The sequence below is a fragment of the Sus scrofa genome, chromosome 13 (genome assembly GCF_054392235.1).
Source record: "Sus scrofa isolate SSC_HxYL_T2T_F1_AM1 chromosome 13, Sscrofa_HxYL_maternal_Yorkshire_Landrace_v2.0, whole genome shotgun sequence".
NCBI lineage: Eukaryota > Metazoa > Chordata > Mammalia > Artiodactyla > Suidae > Sus > Sus scrofa.
Genome location: NC_139395.1, coordinates 164266506 through 164282996, shown reverse-complemented (window position 1 = coordinate 164282996; position 16491 = coordinate 164266506). Strand labels below are relative to the sequence as shown.

At 34.4% G+C, this 16491-nt stretch overlaps 1 protein-coding gene across 5 annotated transcripts in view; it reads left to right on the top strand.

Moving 5' to 3' along the window:
* LOC110256428 (uncharacterized) overlaps window positions 1–16491 on the top strand; it is a 1007420-nt gene that overhangs the window by 558029 nt on the left and 432900 nt on the right. For 4 of the 5 annotated variants that reach the window (XR_014824871.1, XM_084991378.1, XM_084991380.1 and 1 more), the window contains 2 exons: window positions 317–383; window positions 4712–4803. Coding sequence is in view for 4 of the 5 variants with exons in the window: in XM_084991378.1 (XP_084847504.1) it covers window positions 4752–4803 (52 nt within the window). In the remaining variant the exon portion in view is untranslated. The remainder of the gene's footprint in view (window positions 1–316; window positions 384–4711; window positions 4804–16491) is intronic. The other variant, XM_084991377.1, reaches the window with a different exon arrangement.

The following is a 16491-nucleotide window of genomic DNA, read 5'->3' as shown; positions in this document are numbered from 1 at the left end:
TACCCAAAAAGTCTGGGTGTGTTTTAGATATGACACATAGTCATTGCAAAAAATAATAGAGATTGGTATTGAATGAGGAATTCAGTTGTCACACAAAAACTGATGTCACTTTCTTCTACATTCTCTTACTAGATTTTCTCATATGATTCTTGGTCTAATTGTTTCTGTCCAGTTATATATATTAGAGATAAACATACAGTAGAGTGTTTGAAGACTGCTTAGGGTTACTTTCACTTTATATAAACAGAATAAATTAATTTGAAAAAACTCAAGTTCACTGCCCACTTTGTTAACTTTTTTTCCTTTTCTTGGTCAGCTTTATGGGTTTTATACAGTGAAGTATGAGGATGGGATATTTGGCTACAAACAAAGCTTAATGCCTGGTAAGTACGATTGTCATCTGCACATATTTTATTTCACTGAACTATTCACTATTGTTTGGCAAAGATAAGCTTCTTGGTTATTCTACATAACAAAAATATAAAAATATGTAAAGAAATATCTTTGTCTAGCCAATCTCAGTAGAATCTTTTAAAGGATGTTGAGAAATACAAGTATGAGGAGTTTCTGTTGTGGTCCAGTGGTTAACAAATCTGACTAGGAACCATGAGGTTGTGGGTTCAATCCCTGGCCTTGCTCAGTGGGTTAAGGATCCAGCGTTGCCGTGAACTGTGGTGTAGCTCGCAGATGCGGCTCAGATCCTGCGTTGCTATGGCTCTGACATAGGCCGGCAGCTACAGCTTCGATTGGACCCCTAGCCTGGGAACCTCCATATGCCATGGGAGCGGCCCTAAAAAGACAAAAAGAAAAAAAAAAGAAATATAAGTATGAAATCTGATCCATGATGGTTTCATGATGACATAATAGAGTTACTGTCCAGTTTCACTACTGTGTTACTAGGCTGCTGCTTCTCAAATTTTCATGTGAATGAGAATCATGTGGAAGGTAGGATTTCCTCCTCATTTTCTGATTTAGTTGGTCTGGGATATAGTCTGAGAATGCATTTCTAAGAAGTTCCCAGGTGGTACCTATGCCGTTTGGAGAAACACTGACTCAGGAAACCTCGTTATGAGAAGAGAAATGCTTTCTTTAGGTAGAATATTTCACAATTGCTAAATATACTTGCTAACTTGGCTAATTGCCTGTCCTTGAAAATGAACTATAAATAGTATTGTTTTTCTATTATGTTTAAGTGTTTTAAATCCTTTATTTGTAACAGTGATATTTATTGCAATGATGCAGTTTGCATTTATTATAATTCCTTCCACAACTAAAGAACTTCTTTATTCTAAAAGAGCCTTAGGCTTTTGTATTTGGATACAAGTTTTATGTTTATTTGTTTTTCTTGTCAGATCGGGTCTGATTTATGAATTTTCTCTGAATGCATGCCTGCTTTCTGATATGAAAATTACTTTAGACTATGAGTCAGTAATTTGATTCAACTCTACATTGCACCAGGAACTTCTTTTTTCCTTGTTTTCTACTATGCAGTAAAAGCTTTCACACTATGTGCTTTTTATTCATATATAGATACACTATTTTCCATTGCTAAATTGAAGTTAAGATTAATTAAAGCCTTTTCATCCAATGTATAACTTATTGCTTTTAAAAAATCTTGTCCTTTAACACATTCAAGTATGATTATATTCCAATTTGGACTTTTTCAATTCCTTTATTTCTTTCTTCATTGTTTTCCCCTTTCTGACATACATGCACCTGGTGTGAGCATGCACTCACACAATATATACATACATGCACACACACCATTGTTAAATAATCATAATTATATCAGTATATTTATGTGACATTTATGGTTATAAATATAATATATTGAAAATGCTCTCACATTTATATAAACAAGACAGATGAAGCATGGGTTTCCCTATATATCCCTATATATAGCACAGAAAATCTTCATGGCTTAGTTTTATGAGAAATCTGTGGTTTCTTTGGATTCAACTCTTAAGCATGCAGAATGTCAATCACACAATGACAGTCTTTTTCACATCCCATGAATACACAATAACATGCATTCAACCCTCTGTTTTCCAAAGGCAAGTCTTATTAATAGTGATTGTATATCTTTTCAAAATTGACTCTTTTAATGTCCACTGTCAATACGTGATTTTTTTTTTTTAAATATTGAGGCAGCAAGTCAGAGTCAACTATTACATACTAAGTATCAATTTCAAAAATGATATTTTTTGTTTAGGTTCATAAGAACCTAGGTTTAAGAATATAGGAAGTGGAATCAAGCTAATGATAGAATAATAAATGAAATTTAAAATTGTAGAATGAATCATCCAATTTACAGATGAGGAGATTGAATTTCAGAAGCTCTGAATGACATTTTCCACATATTCAATTTGGCAGAAAGCCTGGATTAGAACCAGGGTATTACAAGTTCTAGAACCTTGTTCTTTCCACTAGCAATTCCAGAAGTATAGATTCAGTAAGAAAGATGACCAGTAAAAATGATGTGACTTTTTTACAACATAAAAAATGTTTTCTTCTTTTTGTAGCTTACACTCGTTAAGCTTCTCATCTTTATGCTTAGACTATGGATAGCTGAAAAAATCAAAAGGAGCTATTGTCATTGTTGACTTTCAGGATGATAACAGTGCACTGCAATGGCTTATCACATTCGCACAGTTTGTCCAACATAAATAATCACCAATTCATAGTAATAAACAGACACTTGTAGAATGTAGCGCTCATAAATGCAAGAAATTATGTATTATATATCTACTTTGCTAAATGTTTTTAATGGATACATCACATTATGCAGGTACCGAATTCTCAAAAAATACAATGTTCCTGCAGAATAATGCATGTGTAGAATATTTGTGTTGTTTAAAAATTCAACCCAAGAAATAGCACCATGTTACACTTTCCAAAGTGTATAAGACAAAACCAAAAACCAAGCAATCAAATCAGACTAGATAAGTAGCATGATTTGAAGAAGCATTACAAACATTTAATCAGAGTGAAATCATGCCTGGAGTCTGACAAATACTCCCTTAGCAACACCAACCCTGCTCGTGAGGAAACTAAGTTTTGAAAGAGCTTCACAACTGAAGTTGTATTCTTCTCACTTCCGTGATACTGTTTTTTTCCACCTTGTTTAGCCACTACTGAGATCTTCTTAAATTGTTCTCTTCATGAGCATTTAGGACCTTAGACTGTTGACACTGCAAGGAATCTTAGAGTACATATAGATCAGTTTTAACTTTATAGATCAGGAAACCAAGGTCCACAGGAAAACATGTCTTTGAAAAGGTTACACAGTGATTCATAGGACAACCAGGGTTGGAACCTGACTTCCAGACCATTATGTACCAATTTCTAGGTCAAGACAAATGGAATTTCTAGTGTTTTGGGCTCTATGGTTACCCATCCTTTGTTTATTCCTCTGTGTCACTCTGACACTCACTATTCACAGCAAGTTAAATACCTTGAGCCCTGAGCCCAGGAGGTTTAGATTGTTCTATAACTTTCAATTCATTTGAAGCATTACCTTATTTATTATAGCAGCAGCTCAAAAGGAAACTTCTTTTAATAATAAAAAAATCATGAAAAGTGATTGTTCAGTTTGGAGTATTAAAGAGAGTGAATAAATTGGTATCTATAAAAAGCTGCTTCCTATTGGGATAACACAAAGAATGAACTTTGCAGAAGTCTATAATTAAAATCTAAATTCTCACTTAGTTTTCATATTAGGGTGCCAGGATCCCTGCTTTTAAAAGATGACTTTTTAAAACAATGACTAACTTCTCATCTTGTTCAGTCCAACTTCTTTTTATCCTTTTTTCCATAAAGCCACTGACATCACACGTTCGAGTCACTAATTCAATCCTTGGGGCTTTGCCATGTTATAAAGCAAAGGATGGGAAAGGATATAAATGTTAATGTCTGAATTCAAAGGAAAATGGACACAGCCAATAGCTAAGGAAATATATTTCTTAAATTGAGAAAACACCAATGGGCAAGATCGTGCATTTTAGAAAGGTAAAGATAAGTCCATCTGGCATTCTTTATTATCAACACCACTATAGGAGAGAGGTTAGAAAGTAGAGGAAAAAAGCATAGACTTGGAGTGAGAAAATTTGTATTTAAATTATTAATGTCTTTTACCAACAAATTGACTTCACTAAACTTCCTGAATCTCAGTGTATTCATCTATAATATGGAGACAATTATATCTATCTTCCCTATGTACTCAAGAAAATATACACACAGAGTTATTGTGATTATTAAAGATGATAATAAATTTGAAAATGCCTAGAATATAATGTGTTGTGTAATTGTTATAATGTACTTGAAATTCAGTGGATAGGGCTAATGAAAAAAGTGAATGCATATCTGGATATTACAGACTAAGTGTTCTGAATATCTGTATCCTGTAATCTGAATATCAGTATTTTAACTCACTGAGAGAAGAGCTTTGAGATTTTGGCCAATACATAGAACACATTCAGTGAGATAAATGAGAACAGTCTTTTCAGTAATTGAGGTAGATGCTTTATGAAATGCCTATGTCCTGAGAAGAAAAGTAAGAAGAAAATATCTGTTATTCAAATAATTTCCTCTTTGGCTTCTACCAAGTTTAAAAATGTGTTCCCAAGAGGGAAAATAACTCTGGGATCTAAAAGAAATCAAGCAAAGGGAAAAAGTATTGTGAAAGAGGCCAACAATTTTCTCTGTTTTGCAGTGAGCTGTGCCAGTTCCAGGATCCACAGGGTGCCCTATGGATGATTCTCACAGCATCCCTGGCAAAGCTGAATCACCTGAAGCCACGTGCAGGTAGGGATGTCATCCTGGCACTGGAAGTTCCTTTTTTTTGCGGGGTCTATTTACAGGCTTGTGATTTCATGGCAAGTGAAGGGGTGTGATGAGACCAGCTTATGCTGTTCATTCTAACACTTGATGAATAAACAATGTCAGGAGACAACAGATGGGAAGTAAATGTCATGTGTTTCCAGAAGATTCTGGTCTGTCAGCAAAGCTACCCACTGTTAATGTGGATATGTCTTTCAAAAAACACTTACTGATTTTCTGTTTTCTCTTGTAGTGAATTTATGGTGAATTCACACAAGTATGTTTTGAAAAATGGAGTCCAGTTCCATAGTCAACATTGTATTTTATGATTAAGGTGTTAAAAGGAGCCCCAAATATTCTTAGCATGTTCAGATTCAGGATCATACTTAGATAAAAGCATTATCTGAATAAAACTGTCTTTTCCACTGATTTCCATCAAATATATAAAAGGTGTAAGTGATGTGGGTCAAAGTCAGAAAAGACCTTTTGAGGAGTTCCCTTCTTGGCTCAGTGGTTAACAAATCTGACTAGGAACTACGAGGTTCGCTCCCTGGCCTCTCTCAGTGGGTTAAGGATTCAGCATTGCTGTGAGCTGTGGTGTGGGTCGCAGATGCGGCTCGGATCTGGCATCGCTGTGGCTCTGGAGAGTCCGGCATCTATAGCTCAGATTAGACCCCTAGCCTGGTAACCTCCATACATATGCCGTGGGTGCGGCTCTAGAAAACACACACACACACACACACAAAAAAAAAAGATAAAAAAAAAAGACAAGACCTTTTGAGAATATGTTGTTATCCTACTTACCTATAAGGCTGAGCTAGCATTGAGTGTCTCCATATTCTTATGTCATCTGCAAATGATAAAAATGATTATATAATGACACTATCAATATTCTATATTTTTAATATACTGTAATTAATGATAAGAATGGACTCTGGAGCTAGACTTCCTGGTTTACAATCCCAACTTTGGTACTTACTCACTATATGACTTTAGAAATGTTACTTAACTTCTCTATGCCTCTATTTCCTCATCTGTAAACTTGGAACAAAGTATTTATCTTATCAGGCTGTTTTGAGAGTTAAATGAGTTAATATTTATAATGGGCTTAGAATAATTCCTTGCACAAAATAGGTTCGTGTGTGTTAAAAAAAAAAAAGAATAAAGAGGGCGGAATTGCTCTATATATCATACTGAATTGAGGCAGGATGATATTGCTGTGGGAGAGGACAAAATCAACAACAGGAACAAAAGAGGAATTCAAGCAAAGACTCATGCTTAGACTGAACTTTGATGGATGACTGAGGTAATTGGACATATCACTGAAAAAGAGAAGACATATTCAATAAATAGCACTCGAGATGAGTAATAATAATGAGATGAGTCTATCTCATACAGTATACAGAAATCAGCTTTTTATGGATTAAGAACTTTAAAAAGCAAAAGCTGAACTTTAAAACTTTCAGAAGGAAATATAAGTACATGTCTTTCTGCCCTTGACCAGAGAACCTTTTATATAAGACTGAAAAGCACAAAAATATAAAAAAATGAACCAACAGATGATGTACAAATTAAGAACACTTGTTTTTCACAAGGCACTTTAAAGACAGCAAAGGGAATATGAAAATTTACTTGAAATTTTTACAGTCAACAAAGAGTATAATGAAGTATACATAAAGAGATCTCACAAATTAAAATAGAAAAAGGCTAACAATAAAATGGCCAGAAATATTAATAGACATGTCATCAAAGGTATATAGCCAATAAACATGAAGAGTCACCAAACTTTACTAGTAATTGGGAGAATGTCAATAAAGGAACATGGAGAGATACCCTTACTAATCACTCATCAATAGAATTTAAGAAATTTGATGTAACCATGGTTTGGAGAGTATGTGAATCTTTTATACACTGATGGTAAAAGTATAAAGTGATAAAAATATTTTGGGTATCAATTTAACATTATTTTATAGAGTTGAACATTCCTGGGTACATGTGATTCTTACATATATATGCTAGAAGACTTCTGTTACTATTCACAATAGCCATGAGCTGTGGTGTAGGTCGCAGACACAGCTCAGATCTGGCATTGCTGTGGCTGTGGCCTAGACTGGCGGTTATAGCTCCAGTTTGGCCACTACCCTGGGAACTTCCATATGCTGTGGGTGTGGCCCTAAAAAAAAAAGCAAAGAAAAAGTTCAAAAGCAAGTAAAGTCAAGAACTGTATTGTGCAGTTATACCAACATGTGTTGTAAAACTATAAACACAAATGTCAACAAGCAAAATTACATGTTATGGTTACAATTCTTTTTTTCATTTATCAAACACAGCAGTTGCACTAACCTTTCTTCAGACCTTCTATAGTTTGTGCTTTTAATAATAATAGCTTCAACTATTATTTTATGCAGACAAAAGGAACATCTTAGATGTGTTAGATTTTGTAGGTTGAAAACATTTTTAATGGAACAAGACAAGGATGTCCACCTCTTCATTTACAATGGTGAATAAAATGATGCCCAAAGAGTTTGTGACACACCTGAGGACATACAAATTAGAAGATCCAGGATTTGATACCACATCTCATAAATCCAACTCTTATGCTCTTTATAATCTCTTTTAAATAGATACTTCAATTTCCACATTTTCGTAAAAACATGTGTCACTTTACTGCTCCTGAAATCAGTGCATTATCCTGTCTTGCTTCTTTAAATAAAACCACCATTTTACATGTAGGTTTTAAATCATACTTTTATTTTTTTCTTCTACACTATCAGCAACCAAGACCTATAAATTCTTACTAACATTTTTTAACTTTATGTCCTGTCTCAATGATGTGCTCTGGGTCTGCTCTTCAAAGGACATGAACACACCTGTACTCTGCAGTTTCTCACTTTTCTCCCTTCCCTGCCTACTCTTTAAAATTAATTCCTTCCTTCCTTCCTTCTTTCCTTCCTTCCTTCTTCCTTTCCTTCCTTATCAAAATACATTAAAATTAATCTTAAACACATCCTTATTCAGGTAATTTCTTACAGCTACCCCAGACTTTTTTTTATCTCTCTGTCTGTCTCTATATATCTAGATTATTATTTGTTTGGCTTTTTATTAAGCCATGTACCATCTTTGCTTTGCATTTTGTATATCTATCTTATCATTCCTACCTTTACAATATTGTAAGTTTTGTGCTGGTGGATACCATATTTCACTTATCTTAATAATATAGCAGATTCATGGTATGTAATCAGTACATGTGCAATGACTTGATAGATATGAGGGCAACCTATAGGCTGAATGAAGCCATAAGATAGGGAATTACAACAAAGTTTAGATTTGACATAAAACCCAAGAAATGAGAATATCAACTCTAACAATCAGTATTTGTTATAGTTTTTAATCAATTTATTTCTCCTTCCTGTTTTTTCCCAAGAATGTTTTAATATTGTTCCATATGTGTTTGATCTAAGAATACAGGATATTGGGTAATTTGGATGGATTCCTAGCAAAAAGTAGTTCCTGCAGATGTAAAGGTCTTTCAACTTGCAGGACTAAGTAAAAAGCCTGGGGTTTAAGTGTGTCATGAATCCTGAATTATCTTTTCAAAGAAACTGTTCATCTACTTTAGAGAAGTTTATGCCATTCCTTTCTCACTCATACAAGTAATGTATGCAAATAATGGAAATGTAGTTTTCTCTCAGTGAGAGGGAATAAGGAGCCCTATACTTACCTGTGAGCTCAGTGGCATTAGTAAGCTGATGCCAAGGAAGTGTGGCTTTATTTTATATTCTTTCATTCTGGGCAAAGAGAAAATTTCACCATGATACTTAAGTATTAACTAAGAAACAGTATTTCATGATTTTGCATGAAAATCATATACATACATCAAAACTGAGTGATCCTATATTAATTATCATTGTGAAAGTTAATGATTTTCTCTGGACTTTTACTAAAATTACAGAGACAAAATCCTGAATAGCCTGCATTTTGAGAGTTTAAAGAATGGAAAGTAAATCAATCAGGTGAAAATAAGATTTTGACTTTTGAATTCTCTAATGCAAATTTAATTCTCCCCTTTATTTCTTACAAATGCATTTCTTTTTTGTTATTTTTATTGAAGTACAGTTGACTTTCAGTATTGTGTTAGGTTCAGGGTGGACAGCAGAGTGACTCAGTTTGATTCAGAAGTATATATTTTTCAGATTATTTTTCAGTACAGATTATTACAAGATATTGACTATAGTTCCCTGTGCTATACAGTAAATCCTTGTTGCTTAGCTATGTTATTATGTATAATAGTTTGTGTCTGCTAATCTCTTACTCTTGATTTTTCCCTCCTCCCTTCCTTTCCCCTTTGATAAACATGTTTGTTTTCTATGTAGATTTTTTGTTTTGTTTATTTATTTATTTATTGCTTTTTAGGGCCACACCTGCAACATATGGAAGTCTCCAGGCTAGGGGTCGAATTGGAGCTGCCCCTGCCAGCCTACATCATAGCCACGACAATGCCAGATCTGAGCCATATCTGCAAACTATACCACAGTTCATGGCAATGCTGGATTTTTAACCCACTGAGTGAGGCCAGGAGTTGAACCTGGATCCTCATAGGTACTAGTCAGGTTCACTACTGCTGAGCCACAATTGGTACTCCCCTGCATAATTTAGTTTCCACATATAAGTGATATCATATAACTTTATCTCTAGGTTATTACATGTTGTTGCAAATGGCATTATTATTATTATGACATTATTCTTTTTTATGGCTTAGTAATATTCCATTGTGTGTGTGTGTGTGTGTGTGTGTGTGTGTGTGTGTACCACATTTTCTTAAGCTAGTCATCTAATGATGGGCACTTGGGTTGTTTTCCATGTCTTGGCTACTGTATATAGTGCTGCAGTGAATATTGGGGTGCATATATCTTTTTGAATTAGAATTTTCATCTTTTCTGGATATATGTCCAGGAATGGGATTGCTGGATCATATGGTAGCTCTTGTTTTTAGTTTTTTAGGGAACATCCACAATGTTTTCCTCAGTGGCTGCACCAATTTACATCCCCATCAACAGTGTAGGAGGGTTCCATTTTCTGCACACAGCCTCCAGAACTGATTATTTGTAGACTTTTTGATGATAGCCATTCTTACTGCTGTGAGGTGATACCTTATTGTGGTTTTTGATTTGGGTATAAGTGCTTTTCTTCACATTACTTTTCGTTTTTATTTTGCTAAAGAAACTATTAAAAATGTCTGATTTTTAAAATTATCTTTCCTCTATCAAGCCCAAGAATGTAAAATTTGTGAATCTGGTGAACTCCAAAACTCATGAGTTTGGGTACCACATTTGTGCCCATATAAGTACACTTGGTTTCTTGGTCATAAAAAGTATCTTTAACTTATGTTTATTATGAAGACAATCTCTGGAGCTGGATTTTCTCTCATTTGTCAACTCTGATATTTTCTTGCTGTGCAACTCTGAGCAGTTTACCCTAAGTCCAAGTTTGATCCTTCTGTAAAATTGCCATCATGATGAGATTTATCTTATTGTGTGCTTATGAGAAATAATTGAGACAATATAAAATTTTCAGCTTTGTTATGTCAAAAATAAAAAGTTAGAATAAAAAGTTAACTATCAGTACTCTTTTTATTTTTATTTTTTACTTTTTAGGGCCACACAGGCAGCATATAGAAGTTCCCAGACTAGGGGTTGAATCCCAGGCTATGCCACAGCCACAGCAACACAAGATCCAAGCCAAGTCTGTGACCTACACCACAGCTCACAGGAACACTGGATCCTTAACCCACTGAGAAAGGCCAGGAATCGAACCTGCATCCTCATGGATCTTAGTTGGGTTCGTTAACCACTGAGCCCAAAGGGAACTCCCAACTATCAGTACTCGTAATAAGCAGGAAGCTCACTTTTAGAGTAAAGCCAGGCTGGATTAGTTTGTAAATGAGTTGCATAATCAAATCATTCTGCTACTGCTGGTTAACACACATGCAGTGCAGGTAAAATTGGCTGTAAGACTTTTTGCCATAATCAGTTGTGTATATAGATGCTGGAAGTTTGCCATGCCCCCCAAAATAATGATTTGTCCACAATAAAATAAGCATTTGTCCAAGTTTCAATGAAGAATTCTATAAAAGTTTCTCCCTTCATACCTGTTATAGCTCTCTTTACCCTTAATATTACAGCAGTGACAGTTAGCTGAAGGTTTCAGGTAAAATAAAATATTCCTTTTTTAATGCCTTCATAGTGTCTTCTGAATAACTCTGTAATCAAACTTTGTATACTATAGGACTGGAAAGAAGGAAAAAAAGAATGAAGGGAGAAAGGGGGAAAGGAAAGAATGCAGTAAGAATAGCAAGAACAGGAGTTCCCATTGTGGCACAGTGGAAACGAATCCGTCTAGGAACCATGAGGTTGCAGGTTCAATCCATGGCCTTGCTCAGTGGGTTAAGGATCCAGCGTTACTGTGGCTGTGGTGTAGGCGAGTGGCTACAGCTCCGATTAGAGCCCTAGCCTGAGAACCTCCACATGCTGCGGGTGCTGCCTAAAAAGACAAAAGACAGAAAAAAAATAAATAAAAATAAAAATAATAGCCAGAACAGATTCAGAAACACCCTACAATTTCTTGGAATCTGTTGCAGGTGTTTGGGGTTCTCTTTCTACTCAAAATACGATATGCGTTCTCTTAAATTTAGACATATATATTTGGAGCTTTTTAGATTTCTATTAAGAATTTCAAAATTATTATTTAGGCATTATTTATATTACAAGCATTTGTAATACCTACAATTAAATATTAAAGTATATTTTTCTTTAAATGTCATTTCCTGTTCCAATTAACACCTATTTTAACAGTACAAATAAAAAGCATAGCAGAACAAAATGATAGAAGATATATCAAAAAGTTTTATTTTAATTTACTTTGTTTTCACAATGCATTGAATGAGACTTAACATCATTTCTGCGGTGTTTTTGCACCCCCAAAAAACCTAACTTGAGGAATATTGCACAAAATAAATAGTGACTACTCTCCCAAAATGTCAAGATCACACAAAAAGAGAAAAAATAAAGCAAAGGCACACATTGGAGGAGGGCAAAAAGAAATAACAGTTAGATACCATGTGCTGTTGAGATAAGATCCTTAAATAAAGATGTGGGAAAACATAATAATAATGATAATAATAAAGACCTAGTGAAGAAACTGATGGAATTTGAATAATATCTGCAATGTAGTTAATAATATCATACTAATGTTAATTTCCTAGTTTTAAAATTTTTATTATGGTTATATATGGTGTTAGCATTAGGAAAAGCTGAGTGAGGGATATACAGGAATTCTCTGTACTATTTTTGCAAATTTTCCCTAAGTCTAAATTTAACTTAAAATGTAATATAAAAAATAATGTGTTAACTTTTCCAAGTTTCATAGGTTTATTAGTAGAAAAGTTTTAATTGGAACTAAACTCTCTTTTATCTTTCTCCACAGCCCAGTGCATGCCCGTCAACACAGATATTCTCCAGTTTAGTTAACAAAGCAAATTAAGTCCCAGTATTTCACTTTATATTTAATCTGAAATATTTGCAACTTGTCTAAATAAATATTCTAATCTTAGTATTTAATAATATTAATTGGCCCTAAGCAGAAAAGAATCCCCAAACTGGTAATGAAGTAAATTACATCAGTCAGTTGAATTGTTCTCTATTTTAGCTTTAGAAAGCAGCAGAAGAACTCATATACAAATTTGCAATGGATACTTCCAATAAGAATGAGCTTTTGACCATATGCTATCAAGACCAGAAGGTATATTTGGTGTTAAAATAGCATTTTTAAAAAGTCACATTTATTCCATTATGACCTAGCAACAACTAGAGGAGAGAAATTATAGGAAAATGTCCAATTGCATTAAAGTTATGTATAAATCCACGGATTAAGATGAAAGTACACATGGAAATGGAGGCTTTCTGAAAGGAAAATCTAAATGAGACATAGCCTGAGGCTTAGAAACTTCTATATTGAGAATCTGATGGCATCTGGGAGATAAAATCCTTCCTAAGTAAGCATGAGATAAATTAACAACAACAACAAAAAGACTGTTAGGATATGAATTTGGGCTCAAGTCATTTCACAAATAATCTAGAAAATAAATATTTTTGCAACCGATTATGAGTCAAACATTGTGTCTTGCCTCAACAGGGATCCTGATTCACCTCTGCTACCTTGGACAATTACCTTAGTCCTCTACAATAAAAGTAGGATAATTCCTTTTAAAATTTATTTTTTTTTCATTATAGGAATTTTTGGTAAATAAATGGTTAACATATGGAAACATTTTATGTTCTTGGAAGGAAGGCATAAATATTTTATTAGTCTCTGTTTTAAGTAGGAAGAACCCATTTGGTTTGCTGGAAAAAGCAAAGAAATACAATGTAAGCACTATTTTTGAGCTTTGAAAAATAGAGTCTTAACTAGGTAAGAAAAATCTGAAAATACTCTTCAGGATAGCAAATTAAAAGGGTTTTCCCTCTTACCTAGCAATAAAATGATATAACAAATGGGTGGCTAGTGTATTGATGCCCGCTGCTCAGAATTCTTGCCTTTAGTGTGAGAGATCCTTTTTAAGTAAAATGGGCAAGTTGGAATCCTAGTAAGTATTCTAAATACCTTTAAACCATGATAGTCCTTGTGAGTTCATAGGTAACACCTCTGTGTGCCTTGTCTCCCAGTAATGTTATTAAAAGCGTAAGTGAAAAATTGCAGAGCACAAGAATGGCCCTGGAGGACATGGAACATATGGCCCTTAATAGAAGAGGACTTTTTACAAAGAGGCTGATTTCACTCAGGACCTGCTGGGTTGTCATATTTTTCTCTCTAAGGAGGAATCCAATCATCGCAGAGTGAGGCAAAAACAAAACAGAAATCTCTTGTCAAATCATGTTTTAAACCCCATTAACTTTCTGCTGTGAGAACAGTGCCTGAGGTCACAGTGTGAGTATACCAATGGCTTCTGAAATGGAGTGAATGGATCCCCAAATCCAAGGAATGTACATATTAATATGTTTCAGTTAAAAGAGGAACAGTTATTAGTTCTGGACAGAGAATTTAACGTCCTATAACTTAGTGAAAGCAGGATACCCTGAGTTCTCTTAGTATTAAAATGCTTGCAAAGTTCACTAGTAGTCTATTTTTCTCTATTTTGGTAACATATCTCTTCCTATATTGTCATAGGAGATTTGTCATTAAATGAGAGTCTTTTAACCAAACCCCTTTGGTGGGAAAACTGAATAACAACATACACAAACTTGAGAAGAGAAATGAGTGTGCTGACAAGTTACTGTTCTGCAGGAGCAAGCAGCTATTCAGTGAGAACTATGATCAGCTCAGGTTGTTTGATGTATTCGTGGGCTTTCTGTGTCTCTGACGCTGACCCAAATTTCTGTATCAAAATGGAAATCCCAGTAGGAGATCAATAGGGAAATCACTCAAACAAGCCACAAGGAGAATTGTCAAAAGCATTTATTTTCTGTATACAAACTAATCTGTGACCACTTCTCTTGTGATGGAAACATTTCTCCTATAAAAGTGGATTCACCCAGTGTTTATATTGTTTTTGTTTGTTTATATTCTCTTCTTTCTTAGTAGGATTTAGCAATTCTTTATCTATTTAAGCAAAACAAAACAAAACAATGACAAAAATCCCCACCTTTGAACTTCTTAGTTTCCAAATCAGTATTCAGTAAGCCAGGTATAAAGCCACTGTGTGTTCCTGTTCCAGCAGCACTGACATAATCTTTGAGCTTGTAAGAAATTCAGAGTCCAAGGCCCCAACCCAGCCTACTGAATCTGCATTTTAATAAGATTCTGAGGTGATCTATTGTACCTTAAAAGTCTAGAAGCACCATCTCATCCTATGAGACTGGCAGATGTCTGCTTTTCACTTCAGAGTTAGTAATTATACTTGTCCTTTGATGCTGACAAGTTGGAAGCTGAGGTATTATGTCTATGTACAGCTGCATTCTTAAGGTTTTATAATTCTGGAATATACCAGGGAGACCTGTAAAAAAAAATTAAGGCTCTAATTAGTCATATAAAAATTTTACTTTAAAGCTTCTATACTATATAAGTATGTGAAAATTTATCAGAAATTTTCTTTTGCCAGAAACAAGGCTTTTAACTGACATTATATAGTCTGTTCTTTACATATTGTAACACAGGTAAAACCAACATTCTTTACGTATACCAGCCACTATAATTAGCTGAAAACTGAGCAAAAGAAAATGCAGATGATAAGCAAAGTTATGCATTCCTTCAGGGCAGAAACTATGCCTCATGATATCACCTAAATACTAAGGATATGATAATAAATATTAAAATTATAAAAAAATTTGAATAAATGAGTATGCTCAAGTGTACCTCTTTACTTGTTTAGATCACAAAGTAATGAAATGCCCTTTCCTTTAAGTCCTCATCTAGTGAAATCATTATGAACTCCTAGTCCTGTTCTCCCCAAGTGGGTCGTGATTGTTCATGATTTCTCCTTGATTGCCATTATCTTTCACTTCTTTCATATATATAAAACTCTAAATTTATAAGGTTGTATTTCAGTGTGCAATTTCTACTGACTTTGTTACTATAATTCAAAATTAAACAAGGGATAGCTACTGGGATTTGATGTGGTATCGTCTCTCTATGCGTTGACCCAAGTATTGTTCCCACTGAGGAGGCAGAGGGCTTTCCCCTTAAGAGGTTTATTCATTTTTATTAGTCTCCCAAATGAACATTTTAGCCTTATAGCCCTTTCTTAAAGAACTTAAGAATTTGAGATATCTAGCAAAAATGTTCAGTTAATAAATATGTATACAGTAGCCATAATACTTAACATCGTATTTAGGTCATTTTGGGGAATGTGGATATGAACAAGTACAAACATGATACTAGCAGATGGTGACAAAAGTTAGAAAGAAATAAATAAACAAAGGTACGTGGTGGAAATAAACTGAGAGTGGGAGGTTATTCTAGGTCAGGGTGATGATTTTTTTTAATTAATTAATTTATTTATTTATTTATTTTATTTTCCCACTGTACAGCAAGGGGATCAAGTTATCCTTACATGTATACATTACAATTACAGTTTTTCCTCCTCCCTTTGTTCTGTTGCAACATGAGTATCTAGACAAAGTTCTCAATGCTACTCAGCAGGATCTCTTGTAAATCTATTCTAAGTTTGTCTGATAAGCCCAAGCTCCCCATCCCTCCCACTCCCTCCCCCTCCCATCAGGCAGCCACAAGTCTCTTCTCCAAGTCCATGATTTTCTTTTCTGAGGAGATGTTCATTTGTGCTGGGTATTAGATTCCAGTTATAAGTGATATCATATGGTATTTGTCTTTGTCTTTCTGGCTCATTCCACTATTGAAGTCCCTTGAGGAGGTGGTGGTAGTTGATGTGAATAGAGGTAGAAACTAAAAATTTGAAAGGAGGGGAAAAGAGAAAGAAAGGAATCAGGAGTGGCACCTAGGTTTTTAGCTTGAGTAATTATATGGTTTGTTTTGTGGTCTACTGAGACAGTGAGTTCACAATAAAAATGAATGAGTGAATAAGTAAATGAATGACATTATTAATGAAAAAGTTGGTGGATCTATGAAAGTTTCCCTATCTGGATATGAGGATATTTAAGTGAT